The sequence below is a fragment of the Epinephelus fuscoguttatus genome, linkage group LG11 (assembly GCF_011397635.1).
Source record: "Epinephelus fuscoguttatus linkage group LG11, E.fuscoguttatus.final_Chr_v1".
Taxonomy (NCBI): Eukaryota; Metazoa; Chordata; class Actinopteri; order Perciformes; family Serranidae; genus Epinephelus; species Epinephelus fuscoguttatus.
The window spans coordinates 249,743-271,949 of record NC_064762.1 but is presented as its reverse complement, the minus strand read 5'-3'; the positions used below and the strand labels follow the sequence as shown (position 1 = coordinate 271,949).

General features: G+C 46.0%; 1 protein-coding gene across 8 annotated transcripts in view; it reads right to left on the bottom strand.

The window, feature by feature from the left end:
• Nucleotides 1–812: 812 nt before the first annotated feature.
• The window catches only part of cep43 (centrosomal protein 43), a 45,266-nt gene continuing 23,871 nt past the window's right edge, over nucleotides 813–22,207 (bottom strand). Inside the window, exons 10-21 of one of the 8 annotated variants that reach the window (XM_049590803.1) lie at nucleotides 21,641–21,702; nucleotides 18,969–19,034; nucleotides 17,342–17,383; nucleotides 9,940–10,121; nucleotides 8,179–8,235; nucleotides 6,988–7,062; nucleotides 4,382–4,459; nucleotides 1,881–1,996; nucleotides 1,694–1,768; nucleotides 1,304–1,337; nucleotides 1,066–1,153; nucleotides 813–976 (exon numbers count right to left, since the gene is read on the bottom strand). In XM_049590803.1, coding sequence (XP_049446760.1) covers nucleotides 896–976; nucleotides 1,066–1,153; nucleotides 1,304–1,337; nucleotides 1,694–1,768; nucleotides 1,881–1,996; nucleotides 4,382–4,459; nucleotides 6,988–7,062; nucleotides 8,179–8,235; nucleotides 9,940–10,121; nucleotides 17,342–17,383; nucleotides 18,969–19,034; nucleotides 21,641–21,702 — 956 coding nt within the window. In that variant the 3' untranslated portion in view covers nucleotides 813–895. The remainder of the gene's footprint in view (nucleotides 977–1,065; nucleotides 1,154–1,303; nucleotides 1,338–1,693; nucleotides 1,769–1,880; nucleotides 1,997–4,381; nucleotides 4,460–6,987; nucleotides 7,063–8,178; nucleotides 8,236–9,939; nucleotides 10,122–17,341; nucleotides 17,384–18,968; nucleotides 19,035–21,640; nucleotides 21,703–22,207) is intronic. The other 7 variants (XM_049590807.1, XM_049590806.1, XM_049590805.1 and 4 more) reach the window with 7 other exon arrangements.

Sequence of the window (22,207 nt, the reverse complement as noted above, 5' to 3'; positions counted from 1 at the left end):
TCAAACAGGAAGTGATAAACGCTCATTCAGCAAACTTTGAGTGGTCGGGGTGGGGTGGGTGTGTGTGTGTGCGTGTATGTGTGAATGTGAATGTGTGTGTGTGTGTGTGTGTGTGTGTGACCCACAGCTGTTTCTGTGTGTGATACATGTGCTGAACTGGTTAAAACAAGTTAAAGTTACTGCACAGTAAATCTTCACATATTTCCTCCCCTCACAAGTTGTGTCATGTTGCCGTGGAGACGCGTCAATGAGCAACAACATGGTTAGGTGTGACTGTGAAAGTGTGTGTGTCTAAATGTGTTCTGATGTTAATATTCATTAAATAAATGATTTATTCACAAAGCATTTTTTAAACATACAGTTACAAAGCGTTTGACACAGAGGCAGGAAACATTAAAATTCAACAACACGTAAATGTTTGTGTGTACATGTACATATGTTCAGACCACAGATGAGAGACAAACTAATGTCTGACAGAAGCGACGAGGAGCTGGAGCTGCAGACACCAGCTCTCAGGAGAATCAGCACATCTGATGAAAAAAAAAGATGTCTGTTCACAGTTTGGAAGAAACAACTGAAAAAGTTTGGTCACCTCTGAGCGATGACATGTGACGTCACCGCTCTCGGACGTGGTCGGGTGCGCTCTGGTCTGACTCTGGAGACGGTCCCTCTTGGGGGGAACTCGCTGTGTTTAAACTGGTGATGTCATTAAACGCAGCAGAGTTTGACTCAGAGGAACTGAACACGGCTCAAACATCCTCTGACACTAACAACTGAAGCTTTGCAGTGAAATCATTCTCCATCAAACAGCCTCTGGATACAAATGACTTTATTTTCTCCTTGACGCTGTACAGACTTAAATATTGACGACACAAAGAGGTGCATGATGGGAAGGTCAGGCCACGTCCTCCATGTAGTCGGCTCCATGACTCTGACTGAGCTGAGAGACGCTCAGATCCTGAGTGGTTTCATCAAACTGCAGAACAAACACCAACAACATGGAGTTAAAGACTTACAGGACCAGAACTCGCAGGTCAGACCTGAACCAGGAGGCCGTCTCATCACCTTGTCGCTGTTGTCGGGTCCCTCGATGGAAACCTCCTCGATCTCCTCGCCGATGCTGAGCTCACTCTTGGACAGGTCCGACCGATGGCTGAAGCAGACACAGGAAACCAGTGTTAAACGATGATCCTTCCCGACTGACACTGGTTCTGATCCCGTCTTTAACTTCATCACTTCATCGAACAGCAGAATGAATCCTGAGCATGATGATGTCACTGAAGCTGCATATCATCGGTCTTACCTGTTAAAGTCATCGTCGTATTCCACATCGTCATCTGTTAAAGTTCAAACAAAGTTTTATCAGTGAAGATAAAACATTTCAACATGTCTTCATCTCTGAGGTTTAACTCTTTACAGACCACATGTTTCTGACTTTCTTACAGCCATGTTTAATTCACACTGTTTAAAGATCCTCTCCACATGTTGTTAACATGTCCTCCTCAGATCTCCAGAGGACAGGATTCTCTTTAGGGTTGTTTCTTTATCTGAACTCAGACTGACGCAGACTGGTCAGAACCTTGAAGACACCATAACCTCATCCTGCAGAGTTAGACATGAACCAGCAAAGGGACAGACTGTTCTGACTGACAGACAGACTGACGCTGTGACGTAATGACGGTTTGAATCGTACCGATGTGCAGAGATCCAGTTTGATCATTCGGAGCCTTTGAGTCTCTGAAGCCTCGCTGTCTGGAGTTCAACGCTCCTGCAGGAAGAAAACACACACTGTGACACACCTGCTGCAGATGACCCTGCAGAGGGCGCTATAACAACTCCTGGATGTTCAGAATGAAACTTTAACAGTGTTAAGCTCTGACCGTTCCTGCTGTGGCTCTGCTCTGAGGCACTGCTTCCTCCTCCTCCTCCTCCTGGTCTCGGGGCCTCTGACAGGGACCCTGCTGGACTCCCTCTGGCCCCTGTCGCCTCCACTTTCCTGGGATACAAATAGCACTCAGTCTGTGCTCAATGTTACTGCCCACTACTCACAATCACTGCTCACTCTCACTGTTACCGTCACTGCTCACTCTCACTGTTACTGTCACTGCTCACTCTCACTGTTACTGTTAATGTCACTGCTCAAAGTTACTGTCTCTGCTCACTGTTACTGCCCACTGTCACTGTTAATGTCACTGCTCGATGTTACTGTCACTGCTCACTGTCACTATTCCGCTGTGAGGGTCCTAACGACGTTAGGAGGGATGTCGTATGCTGTAAAGCCCTGTGAGGCAAACTGTGATGATGGGATTAATAAATAAAACTGATTGATTGATTGCATTGACAATTACTGCTACTACCCACTGCTCACAATCACTGCTCACTCTCACTGTTACCGTCACTGCTCACTCTCAATGTTACCGTCACTGCTCACTCTCACTGTTAATGTCACTGCTCACTGTTACTGCCCACTGCTCACAATCACTGCTCACTCTCACTGTTACCGTCACTGCTCACTGTTACTTTCACTGTTACTGTTACTCCTCACTGCTGTTACTGCCCACTTCTCACTGTTACTGTCACTGTTCACTGTTACTGTTAATGTCACTGTTCACTGTCACTGCTCACTGTTAATGTCACTGCTCACTGTTTCTGTTAATGTCACTGGTCACTGTTACTGCTCACTGCTCACAATCACTGCTCACTCTCACTGTTACTGTTAATGTCACTGATACTGTCACTTCTCACTGTTACTGTTAATGTCACCGCTCACTGTTACTGTTACTGCTTATTGTTACTGTCACTGCTCATTGTTAATGTCACCGCTCACTGTTCACTGCTCACTGTTACTGTTAATGTCACTACTCACTGTTAATGTCACTGCTCACTGTTACTGTTAATGTCACTGCTCACTGTTAATGTCACTGCTCACTGTTAATGTTACTATCACTGATACTGTCACTTCTCACTGTTACTGTTACTGTCACTGCTCACTGTCACTGTTGCTGTTATTGTCACTGCTCACTGTCACTGCTCACTGTTACTGTCACTGCTCACTGTTAATGTTACTATCACTGATACTGTCACTTCTCACTGTTACTGTTACTGTCACTGCTCACTGTCACTGTTGCTGTTATTGTCACTGCTCACTGTCACTGCTCACTGTTACTGTCACTGCTCACTGTTAGTGTCACTGCTCATTGTTAACGTCACTGCTCATTGTTAGTGTCACTGCTCATTGTTAACGTCACTGCTCACTGTTAGTGTCACTGCTCATTGTTAACGTCACTGCTCATTGTTAGTGTCACTGCTCATTGTTAACATCACTGCTCATTGTTAACGTCACTGCTCACTGTCACTGCTCACTGTCACTGCTCACTGTCACTGCTCATTGTTAACATCACTGCTCATTGTTAACATCACTGCTCATTGTTAACGTCACTGCTCACTGTCACTGCTCACTGTCACTGCTCATTGTTAACGTCACTGCTCATTGTTAACGTCACTGCTCACTGTCACTGCTCACTGTTAGTGTCACTGCTCATTGTTAACGTCACTGCTCACTGTCACTGCTCACTGTCACTGCTCATTGTTAACGTCACTGCTCATTGTTAACGTCACTGCTCACTGTCACTGCTCACTGTCACTGCTCATTGTTAACATCACTGCTCATTGTTAACGTCACTGCTCACTGTCACTGCTCACTGTCACTGCTCACTGTTAGTGTCACTGCTCATTGTTAACGTCACTGCTCATTGTTAACGTCACTGCTCACTGTCACTGCTCACTGTTAGTGTCACTGCTCATTGTTAACGTCACTGCTCATTGTTAGTGTCACTGCTCATTGTTAACGTCACTGCTCACTGTCACTGCTCACTGTTAGTGTCACTGCTCATTGTTAACGTCACTGCTCATTGTTAACGTCACTGCTCACTGTCACTGCTCACTGTCACTGCTCATTGTTAACGTCACTGCTCATCGTTAACGTCACTGCTCACTGTTACTGTCACTGCTCACCATTACTGTCACTGCTCATTGTTAACGTCACTGCTCACTGTCACTGTCACTGCTCACTGTTCAGGGTTTAAAATATTGCTTCAGGACTGTTTTACATGTCAACAGACTGACGCACAGTGAGCAGCTCCTGTCTGCAGCCGACTCTACGGTTAGCTGAACGAAACTGAAAACAGGACGATGGACATTTGTCCTGATGGACGTCTGACAGAATGGTTAAACACACTGAATTATGTGTTTCTAATGTTTTCATTGAGAGATGAAAAGGAGGAGAGTCTTCAACAGCTGCACCTGCTGACAAACTACAGTGACTTCTTGTTTTATCACAGCTGGATGCACCTGTCCCTGTCATCTGACGTGTGCAGCTCACCTGAGCTCAGAGCTCTGACTGTGTTCAGAGAGACCATCATCTCCCTCGTCCTCTGAGTCAGCAGCAAGGACAGACAGACTGAGACCGGACACACAGACACACAGACACACAGACAGACAGACAGACAGACAGACAGAGAGGGACAGAAAGGAAGAAGATTCAGAGACACAAAGAGGACAGAGACAATGAAAGGGTCAGTCTCATCCTCACATTATAAAGAACGTCTGTCCTTTAAAGACAAATGTCCTCACTTTATAAAAAAAATGTCTTCTGTTAATCAAAAGAAACATTTGGTTTACATGAACTCTGTCCAGGCTGGACGTCCTCACGTCAGACTGGTCTTCACAGAGACAGAGGATGAGGACACACACTGTACTAAAGACACCATGCAAAGTCATGCAGAAAGTCTTGTGAGACATTCAGGACAGTTTAGTCTTTCAGTGGTTGTGTGTGACTGTTAGAGCAGGAGAGAGTAAGACGCCTGGAGCTGCTCGCTGCTTGCTGCTCAGCGCTCGGCGTCCCCCATTTTGACCCACTTCCTGCTCAGAGCTCATTAAAGTTTGATGGAGCCGACAGTGACATGTAAACTGATTCACTTACACTCGTCCACTGAGACTTTACACTGACATGGACGCCTGTGTCCTCTGCGGGGACACTGCTCTCTTCACACAACGTCAAACACACTGTCCATCACACAGTCAGCCGAGCAGCTGCAGGCGCCTTCAGCCTCCTGATGACATCACACATGAGCTGATGACATCACACATTACAGGTGAATAATGAAGATAAAACAGCAGTGTCAATCCCTTCTCTGTCGCCACACTGATGCATGCTGGGAAATCACTCTGACATGTCTCTGGTTAGTCAGTTAGACGGCGTTCACACATCATAAAGAGACAGATGTTCACAGGAGGACAAGACCTGATTCTGGACTAAAACCAGTCTGCTGAACGAGTGAGACCAGTGTCCTCTGACACAGCTGAACCAGTGAGACCAGTGTCCTCTGACACAGCGGAACCAGTGAGACCAGTGTCCTCTGACGCAGCTGCTGGTTTCTGTGTGAATGTGACTCTCAGCTCAAACTGGGACTGAAGACAAAGACGACGTCCCTCAGGACTTCATCTGATCCACTTTTCTCCAGCAGCAGATATTTATTATCTCAACACTGCTCTGAATGCACCACTGCTACTGCTGTAATACTGATACTGCTGCTGTCTGAGCTCCTAACTCTACGTCATCTGAACAAACTAAGTACATGTAGCATAGTATTTCTATTGTCTGCTGCTTTACTCTACTCCTCCAGATATTGTACTGTTCAGTGTCTCTGATCTGACAGCTGTTAAACGTCACACAGCTTATTAACTGTGACGCTCTGATTCAGTAACACGAGGTCGTCTCTTCAGTCTGATCAAAGGTTGGTGTGTGTGACACTGTTGATGAGTGTTGCTCTGTAGAAGTGGTATTTCTGCCCAAAAATGTCACGTGACATCGTTCTTTCATGTCACACACCTGGAGAATTTTGTAACGTTGTGATGGCGTTATATTTTTTGCACAGTGTATTTGGTAATATTACCACTGTTGTCAAAACACCTGACGACCTCTGACAGAGCAAGACGCTGCATTTTTTATACGACATATCGACGAACATCTGGACTCTGGCATGATGGAGGGACGTTAATACACACCACAACGTCACCGCCACAACCAGGCCGTAAACAAACTACACCACGGTCACATGACTTAACGTCACCGCCACAACCGGGCTGTAAACAAACTACACCACAGTCACATGACTTAACGTCACCACCACAACCGGGCCCTAAACAAACTACACCACGGTCACATGACTTAACGTCACTGCCACAACCGGGCCCTAAACAAACTACACCACGGTCACATGACTTAACGTCACCGCCACAACCGGGCTGTAAACAAACTACACCACGGTCACATGACTGAACGTCACCGCCACAACCGGGCCCTAAACAAACTACACCACGGTCACATGACTGAACGTCACTGCCACAGTGAGGCTGTGACGTCGTGTTGGGCGTGACGGCGTTTTGTAGTCTCATCTTGTCAGGGAAACATAAAACTATGATATTTACTGACGTCACTTCGGCTTGTGTGAACCACAGACCTTATTTCACACACTGGCATTAAAACCAGGAAACAGGAAGTGCTAACATGCTAACACGCTACCTGACTCTGTCAGGAATGAATAAAGTTTTGTGTGTCAGTCCTGATGAGCTTCAGACAAACTCTTTGTTTCAGACATGGATACTGAATATTTACTGAGACACAGAAACACAGATAAAGAATCCTTCAGTCTTCTTTCTCTAAAAGTCTGAACAGAAGAAGAAGAAGCAGCAGTGAACGTGCAAGTGTATGAACATGTGAGTGCCGCCTCAGGACCAATTCAGATAGAGAGACAGCAGACTGAAGACAGCAGAGGAACTACAGACAATTGTCCTCCTCAGTGAAGTGTCTCTGTGTGAACACACTGTAACTGACCAAACATCAACGTCTTTGAACGTCCGTCCAGCCGCCGAGGACAAACAGCACGCACTGATCTCAGGTTTGACATGGCAGCCGTAAAGACTCACTCGCTGAGGCTTTTGCCTCGCCTCATGGAGGACACCACGGGCCCAGAGAGACACTCCTCCCTCAGGGGGACAACACTGCAGGGTGAGGATGGGGTACGCACAGGAAGCGGAAGGCAGGGAGGACGAGGCAGAGAGGACGAGGTAAGGATGCAAGGAGCCAGGAAAGGATATAAGGAGACAAGAACAGGAAGTAAAATAGAAATATAAAGACATCTTGGACAGAGTGGGGACATGAGACAGAGGAACAGATACCTGGCCAGGTGGGACATCAACAGAGGGACATGACAGTGTGTAAGGTCAGAGCAGAGAGAGGGACAGACACCTGAACAGGTGGGGCATCAACAGAGGGACATGATAGTGTGTAAGGTCAGAGCAGAGAGAGGGACAGACACCTGGACAGGTGGGACATCAACAGAGGGACATGACAGTGTGTAAGGTCAAAGCAGAGAGACAGAGGACCTTTATTGTGAAATCAGAAGTGGTGATGGAGATGTTCAGTGTCAGATTTACTGAACATGGTTTTAATAAACGTTCTGTACTTCCTGTTTGGGTTAAAGTTTTATCACCATGTGCTGGCGAGTCATCATCCGCTTTAATAAACATTTCTTTAACGTCCTGACAGATTAATTTGATGTAATAATAATAATAAAATGTTTTTCCACTGTAGAGGAAGTGATTTGGGGAAAGAGGTGTTGGATCAGCGCTCTGCGTCAGATCAGGAAACAGAGTGTGATTGGTTCATCAGACACAGAGTCAGGATCTGAACAACAGAAAGAGGAAGACAACACAACAGCAACTGCACAGGAAGTTGAATACAGCACATAGGAGCAGAGGGCTGAGTCTGAGGAGGAACTTTTCTCCCAAATCATTTTAAAGAAACTTAAAGATGTTAAACTCCTGTGTATCACAGCCTGAACTTATGAACCGCTGCCTCATACTGACACACCAATGCTTATAAACTATCATTTATTTATATTACTATGATAATATTTCTCCCATCAAAGATATATATTTGAAACACAAATTCCAGTCAATGTTTAAACTCATGTCAGTAATAAAAACTCTAAAGAAGACTGTGTGCTGGGGTCAAAAGCTCAGGACAGAGCTACAGTAAGAAGACCCTTCAAATCTCAGTCATCATTTAAAGTTGACTTTAATGATGATCATCACTGAGAGAGCGGAGAGTCTTACTCTTTGTGACTGTTGGTCCGTTCTGATGGGTCCTGGTCACCCACAGGAGAACTGCGACTGGACCAGAGGACACACACACGCACGCACGCACGCATGCACGCACGCACACATGCACACGCACACACAAAGAGAACACAGTGTGTGAGGTCAGTTTGTGTTATAACGAACAGATCAGAACGATCACGGTCAACTGAAACAACTTCAAAATAAAAGATTAGGGCTGTGCGATTATGGAAAAAATCATAATCACGATTATTTTGGTCAAAATTGAAATCATGATTATGCAGCGCACATGATGACTTGTATTGTTTACACGACAGCATGTCATTTCTGTCTCTACGTGGTCGCACGTTTACAATTCTCCTTTGCTCTGTATCGTGCGTGGCGGAGTTCGGCCCCGATGCGCATACACACACACACAGACCAACCTCTCTCGTTCTCCCTCTGCCATTTTCCACACGCTGTTTTTGAAATCTTATGCGATCACCTGCCCCTCGCATCATTCACAGTTCACCTACTTGACTGGCTTTTGGAGTGAGAGGAGGGGAGAAGGCGGTATTGCACATGCGTGGGTTCCGTAGAAGACAAAATAACATCTCCAGGTGTCCGTGACCTCAAAATCATAATCGCGATCACCAGACGATTAATTGCAAAGTCCTAGTTCAGATTCATTTTTATCCTCTGCTGACGTTAAACGGATTCACGCTCAGTTACAGCTGAAACCTTAAAAAGATTAAAACTGTCTGAGCGCACTCTGTTCAGATGCTACTAATACCTCCTTCTGGTTAAAACCAAAGTGTGAAATCAACATGTTGTGGGTTTATGCTAAGATAAGCTAGCTGTTTCCAGTCTTTATGCTAAGCTAAGCTAACTGTTTCCAGTCTTTATGCTAAGCTAAGCTAGCTGTTTCCAGTCTTTATGCTAAGCTAAGCTGTTTCCAGACTTTATGCTAAGCTAAGCTAGCTGTTTCCAGTCTTTATGCTAAGCTAAGCTAACTGTTTCCAGACTTTATGCTAAGCTAAGCTAGCTGTTTCCAGTCTTTATGCTAAGCTAGCTGTTTCCAGTCTTTATGCTAAGCTAAGCTAGCTGTTTCCAGACTTTATGCTAAGCTAAGCTAGCTGTTTCCAGACTTTACGCTAAGCTATGCTAGCTGTTTCCAGTCTTTATGCTAAGCTAAGCTGTTTCCAGACTTTATGCTAAGCTAGCTGTTTCCAGTCTTTATGCTAAGCTATGCTAGCTGTTTCCAGTCTTTATGCTAAGCTAAGCTAACTGTTTCCAGTCTTTATGCTAAGCTAAGTTAGCTATTTCCAGTCTTTATGCTAAGCTAAGCTAACTGTTTCCAGACTTTATGCTAAGCTAAGCTAGCTGTTTCCAGTCTTTATGCTAAGCTAAGCTCAGTTTCCAGTCTTTATGCTAAGCTATGCTAACTGTTTCCCCGTTTCCAGTATTTATGCTAAGCTACGCTAACTGTTTCCCCGTTTCCAGTGTTTACGCTAAGCTAGGCGAGCTGTTTCCCTGTTTCCAGTCTTTATGCTAAGCTAAGCATTTCCCCTGTTTCCAGTCTTTGGCTAAGCTAAGCTAAGCTAGCTGTTTCCCCTGCAGATCAATTAGGCTTCATGATCCACTAAGCAGCTTTAACTGGAATGACAAGGCTCCGCCCCCAACGCTGTATCCAGGTGTCTTTGTACATTCCTGGTTAAAACACAGACTTTTCCTCAGGTGTGACTACACCTTTACTCAGCCCAGGTCATGTGACCTTACCAGCCATAGGTCTTCTGTGGTTTGGGCAGCGGGTCGTCGAAGAACGAGTCCCCGTCTTCAGGATTGTCCTCCACCTCCAGGTTCAGGTCCAGATGCTCCTTCTTGTGGTCAGACGCCTCGCTGTGTCTGGAGCCCTGCTGCTGAAGGTCTCCTTTACCCACAGAAGCCACGCCTCCCGAATCCTGAGCGTGAACATGAAAACATGACAGACGACACAAACATTAGGCGTATCCAGAAACAGGAAGTTGAACATCAGATCCAGACTGTTAATGATGACAGAGGAAAACATGGAGGCAACTGTCCCTGATGTCTCCTCATGATGTTCATGTGGGAGGCAGACACCGTCTCCACATTTAAGACTAGACTTAAGACTTTCCTCTTTGATAAAGCTTATAGTTAGGGCTGGCTCAGGCTTGCCCTGTACCAGCCCCTAGTTAGGCTGACTTAGGCCTAGTCTGCCGGAGGACCCCCCTATAATACACCGGGCACCTTCTCTCTCTCTCTCTCTCTCTCTCTCTCTCTCTCTCTCTCTCTCTCTCTCTCTCTCTCTCTCGTATCCTATTACTGCATCTTGCTAACTCGGCCATTCTGGATGTCACTAACTCGGCTTCTTCTCCGGAGCCTTTGTGCTCCACTGTCTCTCAGATTAACTCATATCACAGCGGTGCCTGGACAGCGTGACGTGTGTGGTTGTGCTGCTGCCGTGGTCCTGCCAGATGCCTCCTGCTGCTGCTGCTGCCATCATTAGTCATTAGTCATACTTCTACTGTTATTATACACATATGACTATTGTCACACATGTATACTGCCAGGTATTAATACATACTTTCAACATATTGTACCGCAGTAACCAGAACTATAACTATAATATTATTACTTTCATTAATGTTGTTGTAAGCTACTGTCATTACCTGCATCTCTCTCTCTCTCTCTCTCTCTCTCTGTCTCTCTCTCTCTCTCTCTCTCTCTGTCTCATTGTGTCATATGGATTACTGTTAATTTGTTATGCTGATCTGTTCTGTACGACATCTATTGCACGTCTGTCCGTCCTGGAAGAGGGATCCCTCCTCAGTTGCTCTTCCTGAGGTTTCTACCGTTTTTTCCCCGTTAAAGGGTTTTTTGGGGAGTTTTTCCTGATCAGCTGTGAGGGTCATAAGGACAGAGGGATGTGTGCCTGTGTCTCTGTGTGTGTCTGTGTGTCTCTGTGTGTGTCTGTGTGTCTCTGTGTGTCTCAGTGTGTCTCTGTGTGTCTCAGTGTGTCTCTGTGTGTCTCTGTGTGTGTCTGTGTCTCAGTGTGTCTCTGTGTGTGTCTGTGTCTCAATGTGTCTCTGTGTGTCTCAGTGTGTCTCTGTGTGTGTCTGTGTGTCTCTCTCTCTCTGTGTCTCTGTGTGTCTCTGTGTGTCTCAGTGTGTCTGTGTGTCTCTCTGTGTGTGTCTGTGTGTGTGTCTCAGTGTGTCTCTGTGTGTTTCAGTGTGTCTCAGTGTGTCTCTCTGTGTGTCTCTGTGTGTCTCTGTGTGTGTGTCTCAGTGTGTCTCTGTGTGTCTCAGTGTGTCTCTGTGTGTGTCTCTGTGTGTCTGTGTCTCTGTGTGTCTCTGTGTCTCAGTGTGTCTCTGTGTGTGTCTGTGTCTCAGTGTGTCTCTGTGTGTCTGTGTGTCTCTGTGTGTGTGTCTCAGTGTGTCTCTGTGTGTCTCAGTGTGTCTCTGTGTGTGTCTCTGTGTGTCTGTGTCTCTGTGTGTCTCTGTGTCTCAGTGTGTCTCTGTGTGTGTCTGTGTCTCAGTGTGTCTCTGTGTGTCTGTGTGTCTCTGTGTCTCTCCGTGTCTCTGTGTGTCTCTGTGTGTCTGTGTGTCTCTCCGTGTCTCTGTGTGTCTCTGTGTGTCTCAGTGTGTCTGTGTGTCTCAGTGTGTCTCTGTTTGTCTCTGTGTCTCTCCGTGTCTCTGTGTGTCTCTGTGTGTCTCTGTGTGTCTCTGTGTGTCTCTCCGTGTCTCTGTGTGTCTCTGTGTGTCTCTCCGTGTCTCTGTGTGTGTCTCTGTGTGTCTGTGTGTCTCTGTGTGTCTCTCCGTGTCTCTGTGTGTCTCTGTGTGTCTGTGTGTCTCTGTGTGTCTCCGTGTCTCTGTGTGTCTGTGTGTCTCTGTGTGTCTCTGTGTGTCTCTCCGTGTCTCTGTGTGTCTCTGTGTGTCTCAGTGTCGAGGTCAGACTGAGTTCATGAACGGTCCAGTTTGTAGTGAACGCAGCGTGTAGCTGAGGGTTCGACACATCTCACCTGAAACTTGATGAAGAAATGGTTTAATGAAGATTTTGATTTTCACTGAAATAAAACTACAAACATGAAATTAAGAAATGTCATGTTAATAACATTTGATTAAATAATGTCAGTTAGCTTAGCATCAGTTAGCTTAGCATGACCAGGTTATCACTACAACCTGTACTTGTTCAGTTCAATGATCCACCGACTTGATGAGTCACTGGTCTAAGACTGGTTCACAGTTCCTGAACAGACTCGTGTCTCTGCTCCAGTTTGTTCTGCAGGTTAAACTCAGCTCAGGTTTTCCTCCCACTGACGCTGACGTCACACTCAGACTCATTTCTTCAGTGTGTCCACAGAGCTTTATGTAACAGATGATTCATTAACATTCAACTACAGACCTGTGTGTTTTATAAACGTCATAGTGACTGCTGTTACCAGTAACACCCACCCACACCCTCCTGTGATGTCATCTGTCTACGTCACATTTACCATCAGTGGCTTCATCTAGGTCATGGCGTGTTATTGTGTCTCTACTCGTGGAAACTCTGAAGGTTTAACACACATTTGTTATTGATCTAAAATCTATTTCACTGGTTGATTGATTGTGTTTTCATCAGCTGTTTGTGCCCTGCTCTTTAGTCTCAGATGAATTTGAGGTTTGTTTTATGTTCAGCTGGTCAGTGATGTGGATGCAGAACGCTGTGACCTGCAGCGACCTGTATGACAGGTAACGTCTCATTCATCATGTCTTTATGTTCAGTAAACTAAGTCCTGACAGGCCACGCCCACTCTGACTGCACCTGAAACCACCACTGTTACAGTTACTGTTAAATGAAGAGGCTGCTTGTTGTGAATAATAAAAAGACGAAAATATAAATGTTCTTTTGTAAGAGCAGAAACAACAGGTGCTTAAATCATGTTGAGTTTATCTGACACATGTTTAGTGTCAGTTTGATCAGAGTAACACGCAGCAGACAGGTGTTTCCTCAGCCCTGAGTACTGTCTGCAGGTGCTCCAGGTAAACCTCTACTAATAACTCAGGACACAAACTGAACCTGAAACAGTGACAGTGACCACACCTGTACAGGTGTAGACTGAGATCGCTCATATCTGACAGCAGTCTGTGTGTGTGTGTGTGTGTGTGTGTGTGTGTTCAGGTGAGTTCAGGTGAGTTCAGGTGAGTTCAGGTGTGTTCAGGTGAGTTCAGGTGTGTTCAGGTGAGAGTGATGACTGAGGTTTAAAGATTTAGCTTTGTGTGAACAGGGCCAGGAGGCGCTATAACACGAAACAACCAGAGAAAACTGAACCTTTTTGTTTGAGCTGACTCCTGCTCATAAACACCACAGCTGATCAGTCTGTCACAACTCCTGCTGAATGTGTCTGTGTGATTGTCATCACCTCTTCATTCACACACGGGTCACGTGTTTGTCCCAACTCGACCACGTGATGTCATTAAGGTTTGTGAACGACTATAGTGTGGATCATGTTTTTGTCTCTGATGTGATGCTCAGTCACTGTACAGGTACAGGTGTCTCTGACAGAGCTGAGTCACTGTACAGGTACAGGTGTCTCTGACATAGAGCTGAGTCACTGTACAGGTACAGGTGTCTCTGACATAGAGCTGAGTCATTGTACAGGTACAGGTGTCTCTGACATAAAGCTGAGTCACTGTACAGGTACAGGTGTCTCTGACATAGAGCTGAGTCATTGTACAGGTACAGGTGTCTCTGACATAAAGCTGAGTCATTGTACAGGTACAGGTGTCTCTGACATAAAGCTGAGTCACTGTACAGGTACAGGTGTCTCTGACATAGAGCTGAGTCACTGTACAGGTACAGGTGTCTCTGACATAGAGCTGAGTCACTGTACAGGTACAGGTGTCTCTGACATAGAGCTGAGTCACTGTACAGGTACAGGTGTCTCTGACATAGAGCTGAGTCATTGTACAGGTACAGGTGTCTCTGACATAGAGCTGAGTCACTGTACAGGTACAGGTGTCTCTGACATAAAGCTGAGTCACTGTACAGGTACAGGTGTCTGACATAGAGCTGAGTCATTGTACAGGTACAGGTGTCTCTGACATAAAGCTGAGTCACTGTACAGGTACAGGTGTCTCTGACATAAAGCTGAGTCATTGTACAGGTACAGGTGTCTCTGACAGAGCTGAGTCACTGTACAGGTACAGGTGTCTCTGACATAGAGCTGAGTCACTGTACAGGTACAGGTGTCTCTGACATAGAGCTGAGTCATTGTACAGGTACAGGTGTCTCTGACATAAAGCTGAGTCACTGTACAGGTACAGGTGTCTCTGACATAGAGCTGAGTCACTGTACAGGTACAGGTGTCTCTGACATAGAGCTGAGTCATTGTACAGGTACAGGTGTCTCTGACATAAAGCTGAGTCACTGTACAGGTACAGGTGTCTCTGACATAGAGCTGAGTCACTGTACAGGTACAGGTGTCTCTGACATAGAGCTGAGTCACTGTACAGGTACAGGTGTCTCTGACTTAAAGCTGAGTCATTGTACAGGTACAGGTGTCTCTGACATAGAGCTGAGTCACTGTACAGGTACAGGTGTCTCTGACATAAAGCTGAGTCATTGTACAGGTACAGGTGTCTCTGACATAGAGCTGAGTCACTGTACAGGTACAGGTGTCTCTGACATAAAGCTGAGTCACTGTACAGGTACAGGTGTCTGACATAGAGCTGAGTCATTGTACAGGTACAGGTGTCTCTGACATAGAGCTGAGTCACTGTACAGGTACAGGTGTCTCTGACATAAAGCTGAGTCATTGTACAGGTACAGGTGTCTCTGACAGAGCTGAGTCACTGTACAGGTACAGGTGTCTCTGACATAGAGCTGAGTCACTGTACAGGTACAGGTGTCTCTGACATAGAGCTGAGTCATTGTACAGGTACAGGTGTCTCTGACATAAAGCTGAGTCACTGTACAGGTACAGGTGTCTCTGACATAGAGCTGAGTCACTGTACAGGTACAGGTGTCTCTGACATAGAGCTGAGTCATTGTACAGGTACAGGTGTCTCTGACATAAAGCTGAGTCACTGTACAGGTACAGGTGTCTCTGACATAGAGCTGAGTCACTGTACAGGTACAGGTGTCTCTGACATAGAGCTGAGTCACTGTACAGGTACAGGTGTCTCTGACTTAAAGCTGAGTCATTGTACAGGTACAGGTGTCTCTGACATAGAGCTGAGTCACTGTACAGGTACAGGTGTCTCTGACATAAAGCTGAGTCACTGTACAGGTACAGGTGTCTGACATAGAGCTGAGTCATTGTACAGGTACAGGTGTCTCTGACATAAAGCTGAGTCACTGTACAGGTACAGGTGTCTCTGACATAAAGCTGAGTCATTGTACAGGTACAGGTGTCTCTGACATAAAGCTGAGTCATTGTACAGGTACAGGTGTCTCTGACATAGAGCTGAGTCACTGTACAGGTACAGGTGTCTCTGACATAAAGCTGAGTCATTGTACAGGTACAGGTGTCTCTGACATAGAGCTGAGTCATTGTACAGGTACAGGTGTCTCTGACATAAAGCTGAGTCACTGTACAGGTACAGGTGTCTCTGACATAGAGCTGAGTCACTGTACAGGTACAGGTGTCTCTGACATAAAGCTGAGTCATTGTACAGGTACAGGTGTCTCTGACATAAAGCTGAGTCACTGTACAGGTACAGGTGTCTCTGACATAGAGCTGAGTCATTGTACAGGTACAGGTGTCTCTGACATAAAGCTGAGTCACTGTACAGGTACAGGTGTCTCTGACATAGAGCTGAGTCACTGTACAGGTACAGGTGTCTCTGACATAGAGCTGAGTCACTGTACAGGTACAGGTGTCTCTGACATAAAGCTGAGTCATTGTACAGGTACAGGTGTCTCTGACATAGAGCTGAGTCACTGTACAGGTACAGGTGTCTCTGACTTAAAGCTGAGTCATTGTACAGGTACAGGTGTCTCTGACATAGAGCTGAGTCATTGTACAGGTACAGGTGTCTCTGACATAAAGCTGAGTCACTGTACAGGTACAGGTGTCTCTGACATAGAGCTGAGTCACTGTACAGGTACAGGTGTCTCTGACATAAAGCTGAGTCACTGTACAGGTATAGCTGTCTCTGACATAAAGCTGAGTCACTGTACAGGTACAGGTGTCTCTGACATAGAGCTGAGTCATTGTACAGGTACAGGTGTCTCTGACATAAAGCTGAGTCACTGTACAGGTATAGCTGTCTCTGACATAAGGCTGAGTCATTGTACAGGTACAGGTGTCTCTGACATAAGGCTGAGTCACTGTACAGGTACAGGTGTCTCTGACATAGAGCTGAGTCACTGTACAGGTACAGGTGTCTCTGACATAGAGCTGAGTCACTGTACAGGTACAGGTGTCTCTGACATAAAGCTGAGTCATTGTACAGGTACAGGTGTCTGACATAGAGCTGAGTCACTGTACAGGTACAGGTGTCTCTGACATAAAGCTGAGTCATTGTACAGGTACAGGTGTCTCTGACATAGAGCTGAGTCATTGTACAGGTACAGGTGTCTCTGACATAAAGCTGAGTCACTGTACAGGTACAGGTGTCTCTGACAGAGCTGAGTCATTGTACAGGTACAGGTGTCTCTGACATAGAGCTGAGTCACTGTACAGGTACAGGTGTCTCTGACATAGAGCTGAGTCATTGTACAGGTACAGGTGTCTCTGACATAGAGCTGAGTCATTGTACAGGTACAGGTGTCTCTGACATAAAGCTGAGTCACTGTACAGGTACAGGTGTCTCTGACATAAAGCTGAGTCATTGTACAGGTACAGGTGTCTCTGACATAGAGCTGAGTCATTGTACAGGTACAGGTGTCTCTGACATAAAGCTGAGTCACTGTACAGGTATAGCTGTCTCTGACATAAGGCTGAGTCATTGTACAGGTACAGGTGTCTCTGACATAAGGCTGAGTCACTGTACAGGTACAGGTGTCTCTGACATAGAGCTGAGTCACTGTACAGGTACAGGTGTCTCTGACATAAAGCTGAGTCATTGTACAGGTACAGGTGTCTGACATAGAGCTGAGTCACTGTACAGGTACAGGTGTCTCTGACATAAAGCTGAGTCATTGTACAGGTACAGGTGTGTCCAGGTGTTGTTACCTTTGCTGCAGTCTGACTCTGTCCTCCTTTATATCTGGGGATCTGTGCACACAGGGACACAGCAGCTGTCAGAACTCTCAACCTGAACTCAACCATCACTCTGCTTTAGTGACTTCCTGTCACACTCCGTGGTCACTGTGGGCAACGTAAGTCCACTGACAGTGTTTCTGTCTCTGACAGGATCAGACGGTTATTCTGAGTGTGTGACATCATCATGAGAGGATCCTACAGAGACAGAGCTTTGTGTTAAAGATCCAGAAACAGTCATGCCGTGACCAAACCCACAAGACTCCATTTAAACAATCAGAGGCAGCATGTTGTCACATCTAACTGGTGAATTAAGGGTTAATTTAAACCAAACCAGAGCTGCTGATTGTTGAACAGTGAGAGGATGAACCAGGACAGTTTCACTGAGTTTTATTCTCTTTTCATTTACCGTGAATGAGGTGAGTTTAATGGGGATAAATTTTAAATGGAGTCTGGTGGGTTTGGTGACGGTATATGGACCTGCACTTGTCATCTGACCACTCAAAGCACTCATTCACCCATTCACACACACATTCACACATTCACACACTGGTGGCTGAGGCTGCCATACATGGTGCCACCTGCTACTCAGTTTTAACACACTCACTGGGGTTCAGGACCACAGCCGCCCCTGGTGAGTTGTGGTTGAACAACAAGGATCTTCCTGTTGAACACAAAGGATGCTCTCATCATGGTGTCAGACACAATAACAGTCTGATCCTGTCAGAGACAGAAACACTGCCAGTGGACGGACAGTGTGAACAGTGTGGAAACATCACAGCCTGTTTCTGTCTCTCCACACTGTTCACATTTATAAACTGTAGTTCCCATCAGACACTGAGACACAGAGGAAGATGGAGGACAGACTCCAGGGAGGAGAATACAGATGTCCCCTTTGATTCAGTTTGATGCTGTACCACTGAGGCTGTGGTTGGTGATGGAGCTGTACTAGGACAGACACAGCTCCCAGTATGTAGTCCAGTACAGCCCCACCTTTAACTGTGACCTCAGTGATCAACACACAGAGGACTGAAACAATACAAGCTTCACACAGACAGGTGTAACTGCACCAGACCATCTGACATGGACTCATCCCCAATTTCCACATACTCCATCTGTGCCGCGCTGCGCAGTGCTGTGGATTTGGAGTGACTGACAGCGCGTACCCTCACCTACTGGATGCGTTTCTGGAGTGCCGCGCCGTGTAGCGGAGCTGCACCATTCACTCCCAAAAATCCTGCAATTTTACACCAGGTCTTCTCCTTTCGGTTTGTATCCTTGTAGAAAGGATGTGAGCTGTGGAAATGAAGCTCTTCACTAGAATGGGAGCGTATCTGCTACGCACTGCTGTGCAGCACAGACGGAGTATGTGGACACTGGGAGTCAGTGTGTCGACTCTGAAGGTTAAAGCTGTCACATCTTCTGCCCATGATATAAGATGAACTGATTAATCTGACAGGATGTGATGACAACATGTTGATGAAGTCGTACAAACATCAACAGCTGACCAGGAAACAGAATCAGTTGCAGCTCTGTGTGGGACAAACTCTGGATTTTATCTGACAGGTTGTTTAACTAAGTCGGTGAGAGGTGAATGTACCTGACTGACAGGTGAGCCGCTGATCTTCTCCTCAGGTAGGTGACTGACATCAGAGTCCTGAACAACCTGAAGAGAGACGTCATAATTAAGAGCCTGAGACTGAGCTGAAGAGACACTATCTCAGTGTTTCTGTCTGTCTGTGACCTCACAGCCTGTTACTGAACTCATAGCTTGTTACTGAACTCACAGCCTGTTACTGAACTCACAGTCTGTTACTGAACTCACAGCCTGTTACTGAACTCATAGCTTGTTACTGAACTCACAGCCTGTTACTGAACTCACAGTCTGTTACTGACCTCACAGTCTGTTACTGAACTCACAGCCTGTTACTGAACTCACAGCCTGTTACTGACCTCATAGCCTGTTACTGAACTCATAGCTTGTTACTGAACTCACAGCCTGTTACTGAACTCACAGTCTGTTACTGACCTCATAGCCTGTTACTGAACTCACAGCCTGTTACTGAACTCATAGCTTGTTACTGACCTCACAGCCTGTTACTGAACTCATAGCTTGTTACTGAACTCATAGCTTGTTACTGAACTCACAGCCTGTTACTGAACTCACAGCCTGTTACTGACCTCATAGCTTGTTACTGAACTCACAGCCTGTTACTGAACTCATAGCTTGTTACTGAACTCACAGCCTGTTACTGACCTCATAGCTTGTTACTGAACTCACAGCCTGTTACTGAACTCATAGCTTGTTACTGAACTCACAGCCTGTTACTGAACTCACAGCCTGTTACTGACCTCATAGCTTGTTACTGACCTCACAGCCTGTTACTGAACTCACAGCCTGTTACTGACCTCATAGCTTGTTACTGAACTCACAGCCTGTTACTGACCTCACAGCCTGTTACTGACCTCACAGCCTGTTACTGAACTCACAGTCTGTTACTGAACTCATAGCATGTTACTGACCTCACAGCCTGTTACTGAACTCACAGTCTGTTACTGACCTCATAGCCTGTTACTGACCTCACAGCCTGTTACTGACCTCACAGTCTGTTACTGACCTCACAGTCTGTTACTGAACTCACAGCCTGTTACTGAACTCACAGTCTGTTACTGACCTCACAGCCTGTTACTGACCTCACAGTCTGTTACTGACCTCACAGTCTGTTACTGAACTCACAGTCTGTTACTGACCTCATAGCATGTTACTGACCTCACAGCCTGTTACTGACCTCACAGTCTGTTACTGACCTCATAGCATGTTACTGACCTCACAGTCTGTTACTGAACTCATAGCCTGTTACTGAACTCACAGTCTGTTACTCACCTCACAGTCTGTTACTGAACTCATAGCCTGTTACTGACCTCACAGTCTGTTACTGACCTCACAGTCTGTTACTGAACTCACAGTCTGTTACTGACCTCATAGCCTGTTACTGAACTCACAGTCTGTTACTGAACTCATAGCATGTTACTGAACTCACAGTCTGTTACTGACCTCACAGCCTGTTACTGAACTCACAGTCTGTTACTGAACTCATAGCATGTTACTGAACTCACAGTCTGTTACTGACCTCACAGTCTGTTACTGAACTCATAGCCTGTTACTGAACTCACAGTCTGTTACTGACCTCATAGCCTGTTACTGAACTCACAGTCTGTTACTGAACTCATAGCATGTTACTGAACTCACAGTCTGTTACTGACCTCATAGCCTGTTACTGAACTCACAGTCTGTTACTGAACTCATAGCATGTTACTGAACTCACAGTCTGTTACTGACCTCACAGCCTGTTACTGAACTCACAGTCTGTTACTGAACTCATAGCATGTTACTGAACTCACAGTCTGTTACTGACCTCACAGTCTGTTACTGAACTCATAGCCTGTTACTGAACTCACAGTCTGTTACTGACCTCATAGCCTGTTACTGAACTCACAGTCTGTTACTGACCTCACAGCCTGTTACTGAACTCACAGTCTGTTACTGACCTCACAGCATGTTACTGACCTCATAGCATGTTACTGAACTCACAGTCTGTTACTGACCTCACAGCATGTTACTGACCTCATAGCATGTTACTGAACTCACAGTCTGTTACTGACCTCACAGCATGCTACTGACCTCATAGCATGTTACTGAACTCACAGCCTGTTACTGACCTCATAGCATGTTACTGAACTCACAGTCTGTTACTGACCTCACAGCATGTTACTGAACTCACAGTCTGTTACTGACCTCACAGCATGTTACTGAACTCACAGTCTGTTACTGACCTCACAGCATGTTACTGACCTTACAGCTTGTTACTGACCTTACAGCATGTTACTGACCTCACAGCATGTTACTGACCTTACAGCTTGTTACTGTACATCGTAACAAATCTGTGACAGATGTAACTTCACAATAGTTCCTACAGGTCATTTGGTACTGTAATATTTATGATATTCAGATTAAACCATTAATCGACCTGTGTGGTCCTTCTGAAGCGTCTCTTGTCCTGTCACATGTGAGATTGCTGCTTTAAACTCTGCATGTGAAGTTTAAAACTAAACAGCTTCATCACACCTCTGAGGGGCCCCGTGGCTCAGTGGGTCAGAGCAGGTGCCCCCTCATGTACAAAGGCCATGTCTTTGTCCCTTCTCTGTCCCCTTCACACTTCAATTTGTCATTAAAGGGAAAAAGCCCCACAATGTTCATTAAAGAAAACTCACCACGCTGCAGCACTGAGAGAAGAGACGTCTGTAACACCCCATAAACAGCTGGAAATCCACAGCTGTCAACACAACAACACACAGTGCACAATCACAAACAACACATTCAAGGATCAAACTGACTGATATCTGACACTTTGTATTATATGGACAATAGTATGTGGACACCCTGAGGACAGACTCTGGTGTCCTGCTGGTTTGTTCTTTCTGCTGGGAGCCTATCAGCTCCAGGTGAGGTGACACCTTATCAGCACATAGAGACATTAAACACATCATTCTGAGATTCAACACCACACACAGGAGGGAGAAAGACCCTACCTGGACCCCATCCATCCCACCTGAACCCCGTCCATCCCGTCCATCCCACCTGAACCCCATCCATCCCATCTGAACCCCATCCATCCCATCCATCCCACCTGAACCCCGTCCATCCCACCTGAACCCCGTCCATCCCACCTGAACCCCGTCCATCCCGTCCATCTCACCTGAACCCCGTCCATCCCACCTGAACCCCGTCCATCCCGTCCATCCCACCTGAACCCCGTCCATCCCGTCCATCCCACCTGA